Genomic DNA, 12693 nt, shown 5'->3' on the forward strand with positions numbered 1-12693 from the left:
GGTGGCCAAAGTATCAGAGCTTCAGCTTCGGCATCAGTCCTTCCAGTGAATATTCAGGGTTGATTTCCTTTAGGATTGACTGGTTTGATCTCCTTGCAGTCCAAGCAACTTTCAAGAGCTTTTTCCCCAACACCACAGTTCAAAAGCATCAGTTCTTTGGCAATCAGTTTTCTTTATGGTCCAACTCTCACATTCATACATGACCACTGGATAAACCACAGCTTTGACTAGACGGATCTTTGTTGGCAAAGTAATGACTCTGCTTTTTAATATGCTGTCAAGGTCGGTCACAGCTTTTCTTCTAAGAAGCAAGTGTCTTTTAATTTCAAGGCCGCAGTCACCATCTGCAGTGATTCTGGAGCACAAGAAAATAAAGTCTGTTACTGTTTCCATTGTTTCCCCATCTATTTGTCATGAAGTGATGGGAGTGGATGCCATGATCTTAGATTTCTGAATGCTGAGTTTTAAACCAGCTTTTCACTCTCCTCTTTCATCAAGAGGCTCTTCAGTTCCTCTTTACTTTCTGCCATAAAGGTGGTGTCATCTTTCTATAAGTTACTGATATTTCTCCTGGCAATCTTGATTCCAGCTTGTGCTTCATCCATCCTGGCATTTCGCTTGATGTACTCTGCATATAAGTTAAATAAGCAGAATGACAATATGCAGCCTTGACGTACTCCTTTCCCAATTTGGAACCGTTCTGTTCCATGTCCAGTTCTAACTGTTGCTTCTTGACCTGCATAAAGACTTCTCAGGAAGCAGGTCATGTGGTCTGGTATTCCCATCTCTTGAAGAATTTTCCACAGTTTGTTACGATTGACACAATCAAAGGCTTTGGCATAGTCAATAAAGCAGAAGTAGATGTTTTTCTGGAATTCTCTTGCTTTTTCAATGATCCAGAAGATGTTGGCAATTTGATCTCTGGTTCCTCTGCCTTTTCTAAATTCAGCTTGAACATCTGGAAGTTCTGAGTTCACACACTATTTAAGCCTGGCTTGGAGAATTTTGAACATTACTTTGCTAGTGTGTGAGATGAGTGCAACTGTGTGGTAGTTTGACCATTCTTTGGCATTGCCTTTCTTTGGGATTGGAATGAAAACTGACCTTTTCCAGTTCTGTGGCCACTGCTGAGTTTTCCAAATTTGCTGGCATATTGAGTGCAGCACTTTCACAGCATCATCTTTTAGGATTTGAAACAGCTCAACTGGAATTCCATCACATCCACTAACTTTGTTTGTAGTGATGCTTCCTAAGGCCCACTTGACTCTGCACTCCAGGATGTCTGGCTCTAGGTGAGTGACCACACCATGGTGGTTATCTGGGTCATGAAGATCTTTTTTTGTATAGTTCTTCTGTGTATTCTTGCCACCTCATCTTAACATCTTCTGCTTCTCTTATGTCCATACAATTTCTGTCCTTTATTGTGCCCATCTTTGCATGAAATGCTCCCTTGGTATCTCTAATTTTCTTAAACAGATCTTTACTTTTTCCCATTGTACTGTTGCCTCTATTTCTTTGCATTGATTACTAAGAAAGGCTTTCTGATCTCTCCTTCCTATTCTTTAGACTGTGCATTCAGACTGGTATATCTTTCCTTTCTCCTTCGCTTTTCCCTTCTCTTCTTTTCTCAGCTATTTGTAAGGCCTGCTCAGACAGCCATTTTGCCTTTTCACATTTTTTTTTCTTGAGGATGGTCTTGATCACTGTCTCCTGTACAATGTCACAAACCTCTGTCCATAGTTCTTCAGGTACTCTGTCTATCAGTCTAATTCCATGAGTCTATTTGTCACTTCCACTGTATAATCACAAGGGATTTGATTTAGGTCATACCTGAGTGGTCTAGTGATTTTCCCTACTTCAATTTTTGTCTGAATTCGGCAATAAGGAGTTCATGATCTGAGCCACAGTCAGCTCCCGGTCTTGTTTTTGCTGACTGAATAGAGCTTCTCCATCTTCGGCTGCAACGAATATAATCAGTTTGGTTTCAGTGTTGCCTGTCTGGTGATGTCAGTGTGTAGAGTCGCCTCTTGTGTCGTTGGAAGAGGATGTTTGCTATGACCAGTGCGTAGGGAGGTAACTAAAGTTAAATGAGGTCATACGTTGGGACCCTAGTCAATGAGCATGATGCCCCTTGAGAAGAAGAAAAGCCCCTGGAGACACTATCCTCCATGCGGGCATGACGGGAAGGAGACCATCTATGAAGAGAGGCCTTGTCAGAAACCAAACCTACCTGCACCCTGAGCATGACCTCCGCCCCTAGAACGGCAAGAAAATAAAACACCTGCTGTTCACAGCCGTGTGAGCAGACTAATACACGTGACCCTGAAACAGTGTGGGGGATTGGTGGTACCAACCCTCCAGGTGGTCAGAACTCGAGTCTGACTTACACTCGTCCTCAGATATGTGCTCCCTCCACACTCACAGACCCTCAGCATCCCAGTTCCACATCCACATTATCAACCAACCTCTCAGGAGCGCAGGGCTGGCCACTGCAAAAACCCACATGTAAGTGGATCCACACAGCTCAAACCCAGTATTCAAGGGCAAACCGTTCATTACAGCTGCTATCCACCATTTTTCCTTATCTAGTCTGCTGACCAATTTCCACTTTACCGAATTCTGATTCAAAGATTAATTCCTTTTATGTCTTACCTGATTCTGTAAAGCAGAATTTGCTACCCCACCATCAACCCCTGGCATCTGTCTCTTATCAGAGTCCTTAAACATGGTAACTCAAGTATCTGCATCTCTCTCCACGTGAATGAGGACAGAGTTCACAACCCTGCATCTTTATTCCTAAGACTGAACAACCCACAGGGGCATCAGAAGTGTTAGCTGCATGATCTGCTTAAACCTAGACCACATTCTGGCCATAAAATTATCTACTGTTTTATCAATTAAAAGTTCATCACATAACAAAGACTAGAAGTGTGTCACCTTCAAGAGAGTTCCAGCAAATGCAGCCAATCACTTACCCTAATGCACCTCACGCAGACACTCACAGGGCTAAGGAGATAACCGAACAGCACTCTGTGTCCTCCAGTCACAAGCTTCTGGCTGGTGAACTAGAGGAGCCCACGCCCGCCCCGCACATCAGGGCCCTCAGCAGACGTCCCACCTCAAACATGCAGGAGAAAACAAGAGCCCGTCAGAGAGGAACACTGTCATTTGCCCCAAAACCTGTGCAGCGACCTGGACCTCCTTCCATTCTCATCCTTCTAGACAAGAGGAGGAAACGGCCTTGCCCGTGCTGCCATCACAGCCACCCACTGTCTGAGAGCTCTGCACGCCCCTCCTTCTCACCTGCTGCTCCTCTGACCATCAAGGCTCTCAGTATAAGCACAAAAAGGCTCCAGGGCTGAGGAAGGAGGGAGGCAGCACAGGGGGTAGTGTACGGCAATCATCCGACTCATTTCCCACGTTACAAAGGATAAAGCTCTATTTCTCACTGCATGCTGCTACTGGAAGAACAGAGACTAAAATCTGAGTTTCCTACGGCCTGACCTGGCGGCCTACTCCACATCCTTCCTGAAGGTTAAGACTGACGGTGAACCAAGCTGAGCTCGTGAGGGTCCCTCAGCAAACCTGCTCCTCCTCCAGATCTGCCTGTGGGTGACAGTCACCATTCCTGTGGAGTAAAGAACCTGGCCTTGCCCAAAGCGAGGTCTAAATTTTGCCCACAATGCTGGCATGTCATCCAGGTCATACCTGATGGGCATCTGTGTTCAGGACAGGGGCTGGCCATACCCAGCCTCACGTGGTGGGCCAGAAAGACCAGCATGCAATTTAGCGTGGAGGTGAGATGACCATGCAGGCAATTACAGGCTATCGGTCACTCAGATGTGCTGCAATAAAAACGCCATGTGAGCTTCCCTTGTGGGAAATACAAGTAGCCCCCCAGCATTTTGAAAGTTCACTTTATGCCATTTCACTTTTCTGAAAGACCTACATTAGTACCTATTTTCACTAGGTGAAAGAAATCTGAAGAAAACTGTCACTTTTATGAAGAAAGGCAAAAGGCAAAGACAATGTCAGAGTTGGTTCTGGAGTCAGCTGTTACAGAGGCAGTGTGCACCCTGAGCAGAGAGTGACACCACCCAGTTCTGCCCCGGGAACCACACTCAGGTCTCAGCATCCAGCCACCACGACCCTGACCTGGGTCTGAGGCATCTGTGCCCCATCTGGTTTATTCTGTGCCTCCGTGAGCAAGGCGGGCCCTCAGGTACTTGTTCCTTCCCTTTATGCTATTTCAGTTTAGGAGAGGTTTCCGAGCAACCCTCTAGTCTGGGACGGCAAGGAATCTGTACCCCACATGTGTCATCACACATGGAAGCCACAGGGTGATGGATCCAAAGGACAACAGGCACCTCACATCTGGAATCCTCCCAGACTCTGTCCTATGCGTCTCTCAAGAGGCTGATTTTAATCTGTCTTCTTTACCTGTAATAGATGGTAAGTGAAGTGAAATCGCTCAGTCATGTCCGACTCTGGGCGATCCCATAGACTGTTGCCCACCAGGGTCCTCTGTCCATGGGATTTCCCAGGAAAGAGTACTAGAGTGGGTTGCCATTCCCTTCTCCAGGGCATCTTCCCAACCCATGGATAGAACCTGGGTCTCCTGCATTGCAGGCAGACACTTCACATTCTGAGCCACCAGGGAAGCCCTTGGTAGCCATGGATATAATTGATTACAGTGAGTTCTGTGCATCCTTCTAGAGAATTACCAAAGCTGAGGGTGGTTTTAGGAACCCTCACCAAACAGCTTGAGGTTGGTTTCAAAGGTGAGAGGGGTGCTCCCTGAAGTCTGCAGTTGGGCCAACTCCAGGAGCATCCTCCTTTCCTCCCCGTCTCAGCCCCTCCATGCCTGCCCTGTCAGAAACCCCCGTCCGCTCTCTCCCCAAACCACGGGCAGGATCTCCCCCCACTGCTGCAACCATCCCGTCTGCTCTGGGTGACTGCAAGAGCTCCTAACAGACCTCAAGTTTCTAACCTGACCACCACAGAGTCAACTCTCAACACACCATCCGGGGATCTCTGCCAAGCGTCAGATCACGTCACTCCCTGAGCAAAGGTCCTCAGCAACTCCCGATCCCAGAGGATGAGCAGCAGAGTCCTGCCAACGCCTCCAGGTCCTGCTCAGGCAGCTGTGACCCCCTCTCTGCACAGTGGCTGGGCCCAGCCCCTCCACTCCAGCCCCCCGCCACCCTCGCTTTGTCCTGAAGGCCCCAGAAGCACTCCCGCCCCAGGCTCACCAGCCTTTCCTCCGGGTAGAGAACACTGCTGCCCTCCCCTCACACATGCACAGCTGGGTTCCCTACCTCCTCCAAGCATCTCCTCATCCTGCCTTCTCACAGGGTCACACCCCAACATGGCCTAGTCTTTCCTTCCTTTCTCTGCTCTCCTAACCCCCTATGAAGAACCAATAAATTGCAGAAGAAACTTCAGAATTTGTTTTGTCTGGGAAAGATATCCTGGCTACTATGAAGATTTGTGATTTCACTGATGGTTCTCAGTCATGTTCGAAATAAGGAGCTAGCAAACTCCTGAGGGCTCATGTGTGTAAATAAAGTTTCACTGGCACTCAGTCATGCCCTTCGGTTTATGCATTGACTGTGATTTACTGTAGAGCCCCAGGAGAGCTGAGTACTGCTACACGGGCTACTTGGTCCCCTAGCCTGAAATACTATCTACTCTTTAAGAAAAGTTTGCTGATCTCTATTCTAGGTAATTTAGATTTACAGACAAGGGACCCCACACACTGACAAAGCAAATTCACATAACTAGATCTGGCTTGATTTAAAAAGCCAATAACGACTTAAAAAATATATTTAATAGCTAAAATAAATAACAATACCACTAGAACACATCCTTTCAACAACTGGAAAACACAGGGCCTCTCCCAGCTGACAAGGAAAAGGTCACATCTCTTCCAGCAGTGACAATAACTCAGGAACAAGTTTGATAAGGGCTCACAGTGTTCAGTATGCAAAGAGGATCACACAGGTGAGAAGGAAGTCCAACAGTTACCCTGAAACCACTACTTTGACAGCAGTTGTATTGCGTTGTGGTTACAAGTGCATGATGCATGTCCTGTATGTAGGAAGAGCTTAAAAGGCGAGGACACTAGTCAGCAAACAGAGCTCTAGGGCTTCTGCAAACAACAGATTTAGCAGTGACAGCCAGTTACATGGGTTCCTGTAGACAGACTTCGTGAAACTGAAGACCACCTCTGAGCCAGGGCTATGGCAGACTTCTTATCACGCTGTTAATTGTATCACAGGTGGATTTATGAATCACTTAAGAAACCCCAACTCATAATATTAATTCACTAAGTGTTTTTCTTCTCTAAATCTAAAGTTAGTATCTACAGATGGAATTGTATCTGCACCCAGTGCCTCTTATTCCTGAATTCATAGTGATAATATTGCAAGTGTGAAACTTAATTATGTGGGTTTCCCTCATCAAAATAGAATTGGTTCCTTAAAGTCTACCGAGGGTCTTGCTAGCTGTCACGTTACCCTGTGACGGATGTTTCCATCTCTTTCTCCAACCTCCACCCTGTCATCAGTGTACTTTGTAGTAAACACAGTGGAACCAGAGCCCTGAAGTCCTGCTGATATAAAGTCCTTCAGCTTTAATTGTACAAAAGCATCTACTCTTGGCCACATTAGCCACGGAGTGAGGTCACATTAATTCAGGAATCTGAGAATAATGATTTTGCTTTTTCTTAAACCTTTAGAGAGCAAATCGAAGCAAGGTTACAGTGGGAAGGAGAAAGTGGCTTCTTATGGTATTCTTTGGTTTTCTTCATTTTTATTTTTAAAGACTACTTCACAAGATGCAGCTTTTGCAGAAACCAACATGACAAACGACATGTCTTAGGAGTCTTACGTTGGTAGGAATCAGATTCTGGTTCCTTTTTGGGAATGAATTGGGCGGCATACAGGCACAAAAAGACAGAAGTTTGAAATCTTCGGTTCTAAGGTTTTGTTTTTTTTTCCTGATTCCCAACTCACTGTTTATCCTAGGGATCTTAAAATAATTTCCCCACAGAAATAATTTCATTACTGCTTCCACAGCAAATGCATGGTTTTTTATAATTCATTGGTCTTCAGGAATTGAGGTTTTATGCTGTCTCACTTTAATTTTTAAAGCCCACTTATTGTCTCTGAAACCGTTCTGTTTGCTCGGTTCTGGCTGTGCTTGGAGTCACACTGATTATTGTGATCATGCCCATAACCTGACCCAGGAGAGGCAGGCCTTCTTTTTCAGTCTAACAGTGTTCCATGCACATGCACAGGCTCTTTGGTGCACTTAGGTGTTTGTGTGTATGTGTTAGTCGCTCAGTCGTGTCCGACACTTTGCAACCCCATAGATGTAGCCCACCAGTCTCCTCTGTTTATGGGATTCTCCAGGCAAGGATACTGGAGTGGGTTGCTACTCCCTTCTCCACAGGATCTTCCCAACCCAGGGATCGAACCAGGGTCTCCCACATGGCAGGTAGATTCTTTACCATTTGAATCACCAGGAAAGACTATTAAAAATGTTTAAAGTTGAATAAACGAAGAAACTTAAGAATGCTGCTAGGAAAAAAAAAATCAAGATCTATTTTAACAACGATAAATGTCTTCCATTAACAGGGACAAATGTTTTCCAAAATGAAATTTTTTAATGTATTAAAAAATATACAAAAACTTACTAAGTTTATAAAAACGTAAGGAAAAAGAATTAAGAAAGAACTCATTAGAAATTCCCTGGTGGTCCAATCATTAGGATTCCACGCTCTCACTGCTGAAGGCCTGGGCTCGATCCCTGATCAGAGTACTAAAATGCCACAAGCTGCCCAGCACGGCAAAGAAAGGGAAGGAAAGAGAGACTGAAGGAGGGAAGCAGGGAGAAAAAAAGAAGAGAGACAGGGAAAGAAAAAAAGAAAGAACTTGTTGACAAAGATTAATTCTAAGTTTTAAAGACTGATGCAACAAATCTGAAAAGAGATGCAGACAAGGATTTTTCATCAAAGTGTTGTTTACAAAAATGGAAAAACTGCACAACATAAATGTCCAAGTAGCCATCACTAGAAGACCAGCCAAATAAATTGTTACATCCTAAGAAGGGAATGCAATATACACAAAAATGATGCATCTGTCCTGAAGAGATGCCTGTAATGTGTCAACCAGTGATTACCAAAAGTCACATGAAAAGTAGTCACATCTATGTAAAATTACAACACAGAGGGTATATAGGAGAAGGGGCTTTCTGCAAATATTTGAGCACATTAAAAAATACCTAGATAGAACAATGAAGTGGTTATTGATTTTTGGTGATATAAAAGGTAGCTTGCTCTTTTAAGATTTTCTTGATTTTCTTTCTTGGACTTTTATTAATGAGCCCTTATTACTATTATCATTATCATTAAAATAATGCTGTTTCTACTTTCAAGAAAAGAAAAATCAAAACTTACCCAACTAAAAGAAGAAGTGCACAAATCACAACAAATCCCAAAGTATACTTGAGTGCCATTTTAACTTGCTAGATGTCAAAGGAGAAAAAACATTCCATTTAGTAAAACTTTTAAAATATAAAGTATTCTTGCTACAGTGTAACAGTACTTTCATGTCCAATGTACATTTATTTATATTCCACTGTGCAAAGTTCCTCTTTATTGAAAAACAATGTATATAATACATCTTAAGTATCTTTCACACTATACTAGATTTTTTAAATCTTTTCAATAATTAGATCTCATGAAAAGGCAGTACACCTAAAATATAAATCTTTGTGGCAGACTTAACAGTAATTAATTTACTTTAATAAGTACCAGAATATTTAATAAAATATTTCTCAAAATAGAGAGCAATCAGAATCTACAATGCCCGTACCCCAATTCATCAAAATGGGTTAAGTAATAATTAAGCAACAATTATAATATTTAATTTATGTATGCTTGGATATACATATAATATACAAAACATATACTTATAAAAGTTTATTTTATAAATATGCATACATATATATAAGGCACATGCCATGCCAGGACTGTTTCTAAGAACTGTACATATGTTAAATTCATTTCATACTTACAACACCCTTGAGATAGGCATTCCCATCCCTGCTTCAGAGATAGGGAAACTGTGGCCCAGAGGTTAAACAGTTTACCATATGTCACATACGTGCCAAGGGATTAAACAAGGACTTGAAACCAAGAACTCAGTTCTTTAAATTCTGTGCTTTGCTTGGTACGCATAATATAAGCCGAAGTTTAACAAAAACACAAACTAGACACTCTAAATATATGGAAAGAAAAGTTAATCTCAAAGGAAAAGCTACATCAGTGAGAAAAGAAAACATGACTTGTCTCTAGGCCTAATGAAATCTCTAAAATAATCACCTTTTAAAATTTAACTGTATGCTTCACATGATAAATTCTTATTCACAAAGGAGTTGAGACAGTCTTTAGGAAAATACCTAAGGTAAAGTTAAGGAGGGTCAACCACAGGGGATGCAGAAGATGCACTTGAGAAGCAGTGAAGAGAGGAAGCACCTGCTCAGCCCGTTTTCAACAGCGGATCTGTGACTAGTCACTCTACCTTACACACCCTGGGTCTTCAAATACAGAATCACACATTATCTATCTGCAGATAATAATCCAACTTTCTTTATGAATATTTAAACACTTTTTCCTCTAACAAATTGAACTGACTACCACTCTGGGAATCATTTAAAATATTGCTGATGTACTCTGCTAAAGATCTTAATGCAAATGCTGTAAAGTTTTAATAAGCACGGCTATGTCTAATGCTGGCTTTTGAGTGAATATATTTGCTTAAGTATTTAAATGTTTCAAACCAAAAACAAGTTATAAAACAAATTCCTGTAACTCTATAAAAAGACAAAATAAATTTATTCTTTTTATGCTGTTTTTCCCTTAAATTAGAAATAAAGTGTTCAATTTTGGCAAACACCTTTCAACATACAATTTCTTCTAGGACCTATTAAATATATTATGAGAAGTGTTGGTTCTAAACCACCAATGCATTCCAGAGACAGGCCCAACTCAGTTATATACTATATTAATGTGCTTCTAAGATCTTCCTGAATTCTACCTGCCAAGGTTTCAGTGAAAAGTTTTATACCAAGACTTAAGTGACCTCGGTCTGCAGGTTTGGACATGCATGTGCACTCTACTGGTCAGGTTTCTGTACTACTGTGGGATCAGTAAGGACAGTCTGCGAGTCCCCCTTTCCATCCGAGAACCAGTCAGCAAACTGCATCCTGTGGGCCACGGGCGACCCCTCCTATCGCACGTCACGCTCACTCAGCACTGGCCTCACACAGAAGCGAGCTTCCTGCGGGCCAGGCGCGGCCCCTCCTACCGCACGTCACGCCCACTCGGCACTGGCCTCACACAGAAGCGCGCATCCTGCGGGCCAGGCGCGGCCCCTCCTACCGCACGTCACGCCCACTCAGTGCTGGTCTCACACAGAAGCACGCATACTGTGGCCACGCGCGGCCCCTCCTATCGCACGTCACGCCCACTCGGCACTGGCCTCACACAGAAGCACGCATCCTGCGGGCCACGCGCGGCCCCTCCTACCGCACGTCACGCTCACTCGGCACTGGCCTCACACAGAAGCGCGCATCCTGCGGGCCACGCGCGGCCCCTCCTACCGCACGTCACGCTCACTCGGCACTGGCCTCACACAGAAGCGCGCATCCTGCGGGCCACGCGCGGCCCCTCCTACCGCACGTCACGCTCACTCGGCACTGGCCTCACACAGAAGCACGCATACTGTGGCCACGCGCGGCCCCTCCTATCGCACGTCACGCTCACTCAGCACTGGCCTCACACAGAAGCGCGCATCCTGCGGGCCACGCGCGGCCCCTCCTACCGCACGTCACGCCCACTCAGCACTGGCCTCACACAGAAGCACGCATACTGTGGCCACGCGCGGCCCCTCCTACCGCACGTCACGCTCACTCTGCACTGGCCTCACACAGAAGCGCGCATCCTGCGGGCCAGGCGCGGCCCCTCCTACCGCACGTCACGCCCATTCAGTGCTGGTCTTACAGAGAAGCACGCGTGCTGGCCTAGCTGCGGAACTGCTCGAGGACAACAGCCACAGTACCCTGTGACTCCTGGGCACTGGGATGTAATTAGTTTGACCCGCGGTGTGCTGCAGGTGTAAAATGCACTCTAAATTTCACAGAATGTGAAAAAGAGTAACGTCTCATTAATTACGGTTTTTACTATCTGAAATAATACTTCGAACATATAATATTAAATACAATGTGTCATGAAAAATAATTTTAATTGTTCTTTCTACTTACTTTATTGTGGCTACTAGAAAATTTTAAATTCACATGTGGATTACACTATATTTCTATTAGACAACACTGCTTGAGAATAAATTCAAAGTCACATTATTTGAAAACAGGAGGAAATAATCCCTTCCCCCCAAATTGAGACCTCTAAAATAAAGCTACTTACAGTGCATTTACCAGTATCATCATCATCCTTTTCTTCATAGTAGAAGTAGACAAAAGGGATCCAGAAGAACACACAGAATAATATAACAGAATATAAGGCTGTAGAAAGAATGAGATGAGATATAATAAATACACAGGAACTTAACAAACGTTTCAAACATATAGGTACACACACCCCAGATTCACTCATTTCTATCTGACCCCTAGACCTGCAACTTGATATGTATGTGTAATATCCAAATCAACCTTTTCTGACACCTGTTTCAAGAAATCAACAGCATTATTATCACATAGCAAATCATAATTCAAGTTAACGTTGGGGCAATTTTTAGCAATAATCATGATACTAAATGTGTCGATAAATTGTGGCCCCTAACATCTCAGGTTTTACGATGTACACACTACAGCACTAAGAACTTTCTGTGAAGACCTTATGTAAATAAACTAACTTTTATATTCTTTCCAACTTAATACTGAGTACAGCTGACACATTTGCCAGTCACTCAAGTTAAAGAAACAGCTGTTAACTGATATGATTCTTTTGTTACAAATAATTTCCCCAACCTATGTTTAAAAGGAGTAGACAGGGGCAGAGGAGGAGACGGTTAGATGGTATCATCCACTCAATGAGCACGAATCTTAGCAAACTCCAGATGACGAAGGACAGAGAAGCCTGGCATGCTGTAGTCCATGGCATCACAACGAGTCGGACACAACCCAGAGACTGAGCAACAAAGTTTAAAATATGCACTGTTATGAACTGATCTTATAAAAAAAAATCAGGGTAGAGAAATTGTAAGAAACAGTAAAATCAGATACAAAGTTAACTGATACGAACTTCTATTTATCTGCTTTAAAATAACATTAGATTTGAGATACTTTCAACCAGTAGTCAAAGTATTGTTTTTAATTCAGCATAGAACTTGAAATTTCAACAGCTATAGATACAGTATTTAAAACAAAAACAACATAAACAATTTTTCAGACTCAAGAAACCTAAGAAATCTGTGTATTTACATTTATTTTCATACACTATTTCATGGGAAATAGTGACTATGCAATTATATAAAGGAACCACAGGATGAGAATCATTATACTCCTTTATCCAAAAAAGTATTATTAAAAGTTTGTTAGTAATATATAATACTTAAAATAAATTATTAACAAATTAAAATAACTACTTTTAATTACTAACAAATTAAAAGT

The 12693-nt window shown here is 43.1% G+C and overlaps 1 protein-coding gene across 1 annotated transcript in view; it reads right to left on the minus strand.

The window, feature by feature from the left end:
- The window catches only part of LMBRD1 (LMBR1 domain containing 1), a 132251-nt gene that overhangs the window by 74342 nt on the left and 45216 nt on the right, over positions 1–12693 (minus strand). The window contains exons 4-5 of the mRNA XM_065911336.1: positions 11489–11586; positions 8462–8529 (exon numbers count right to left, since the gene is read on the minus strand). Of these exons, the coding sequence (XP_065767408.1) occupies positions 8462–8529; positions 11489–11586 (166 nt within the window). The remainder of the gene's footprint in view (positions 1–8461; positions 8530–11488; positions 11587–12693) is intronic.

This window comes from Muntiacus reevesi, chromosome 19 (assembly GCF_963930625.1).
Source record: "Muntiacus reevesi chromosome 19, mMunRee1.1, whole genome shotgun sequence".
NCBI lineage: Eukaryota > Metazoa > Chordata > Mammalia > Artiodactyla > Cervidae > Muntiacus > Muntiacus reevesi.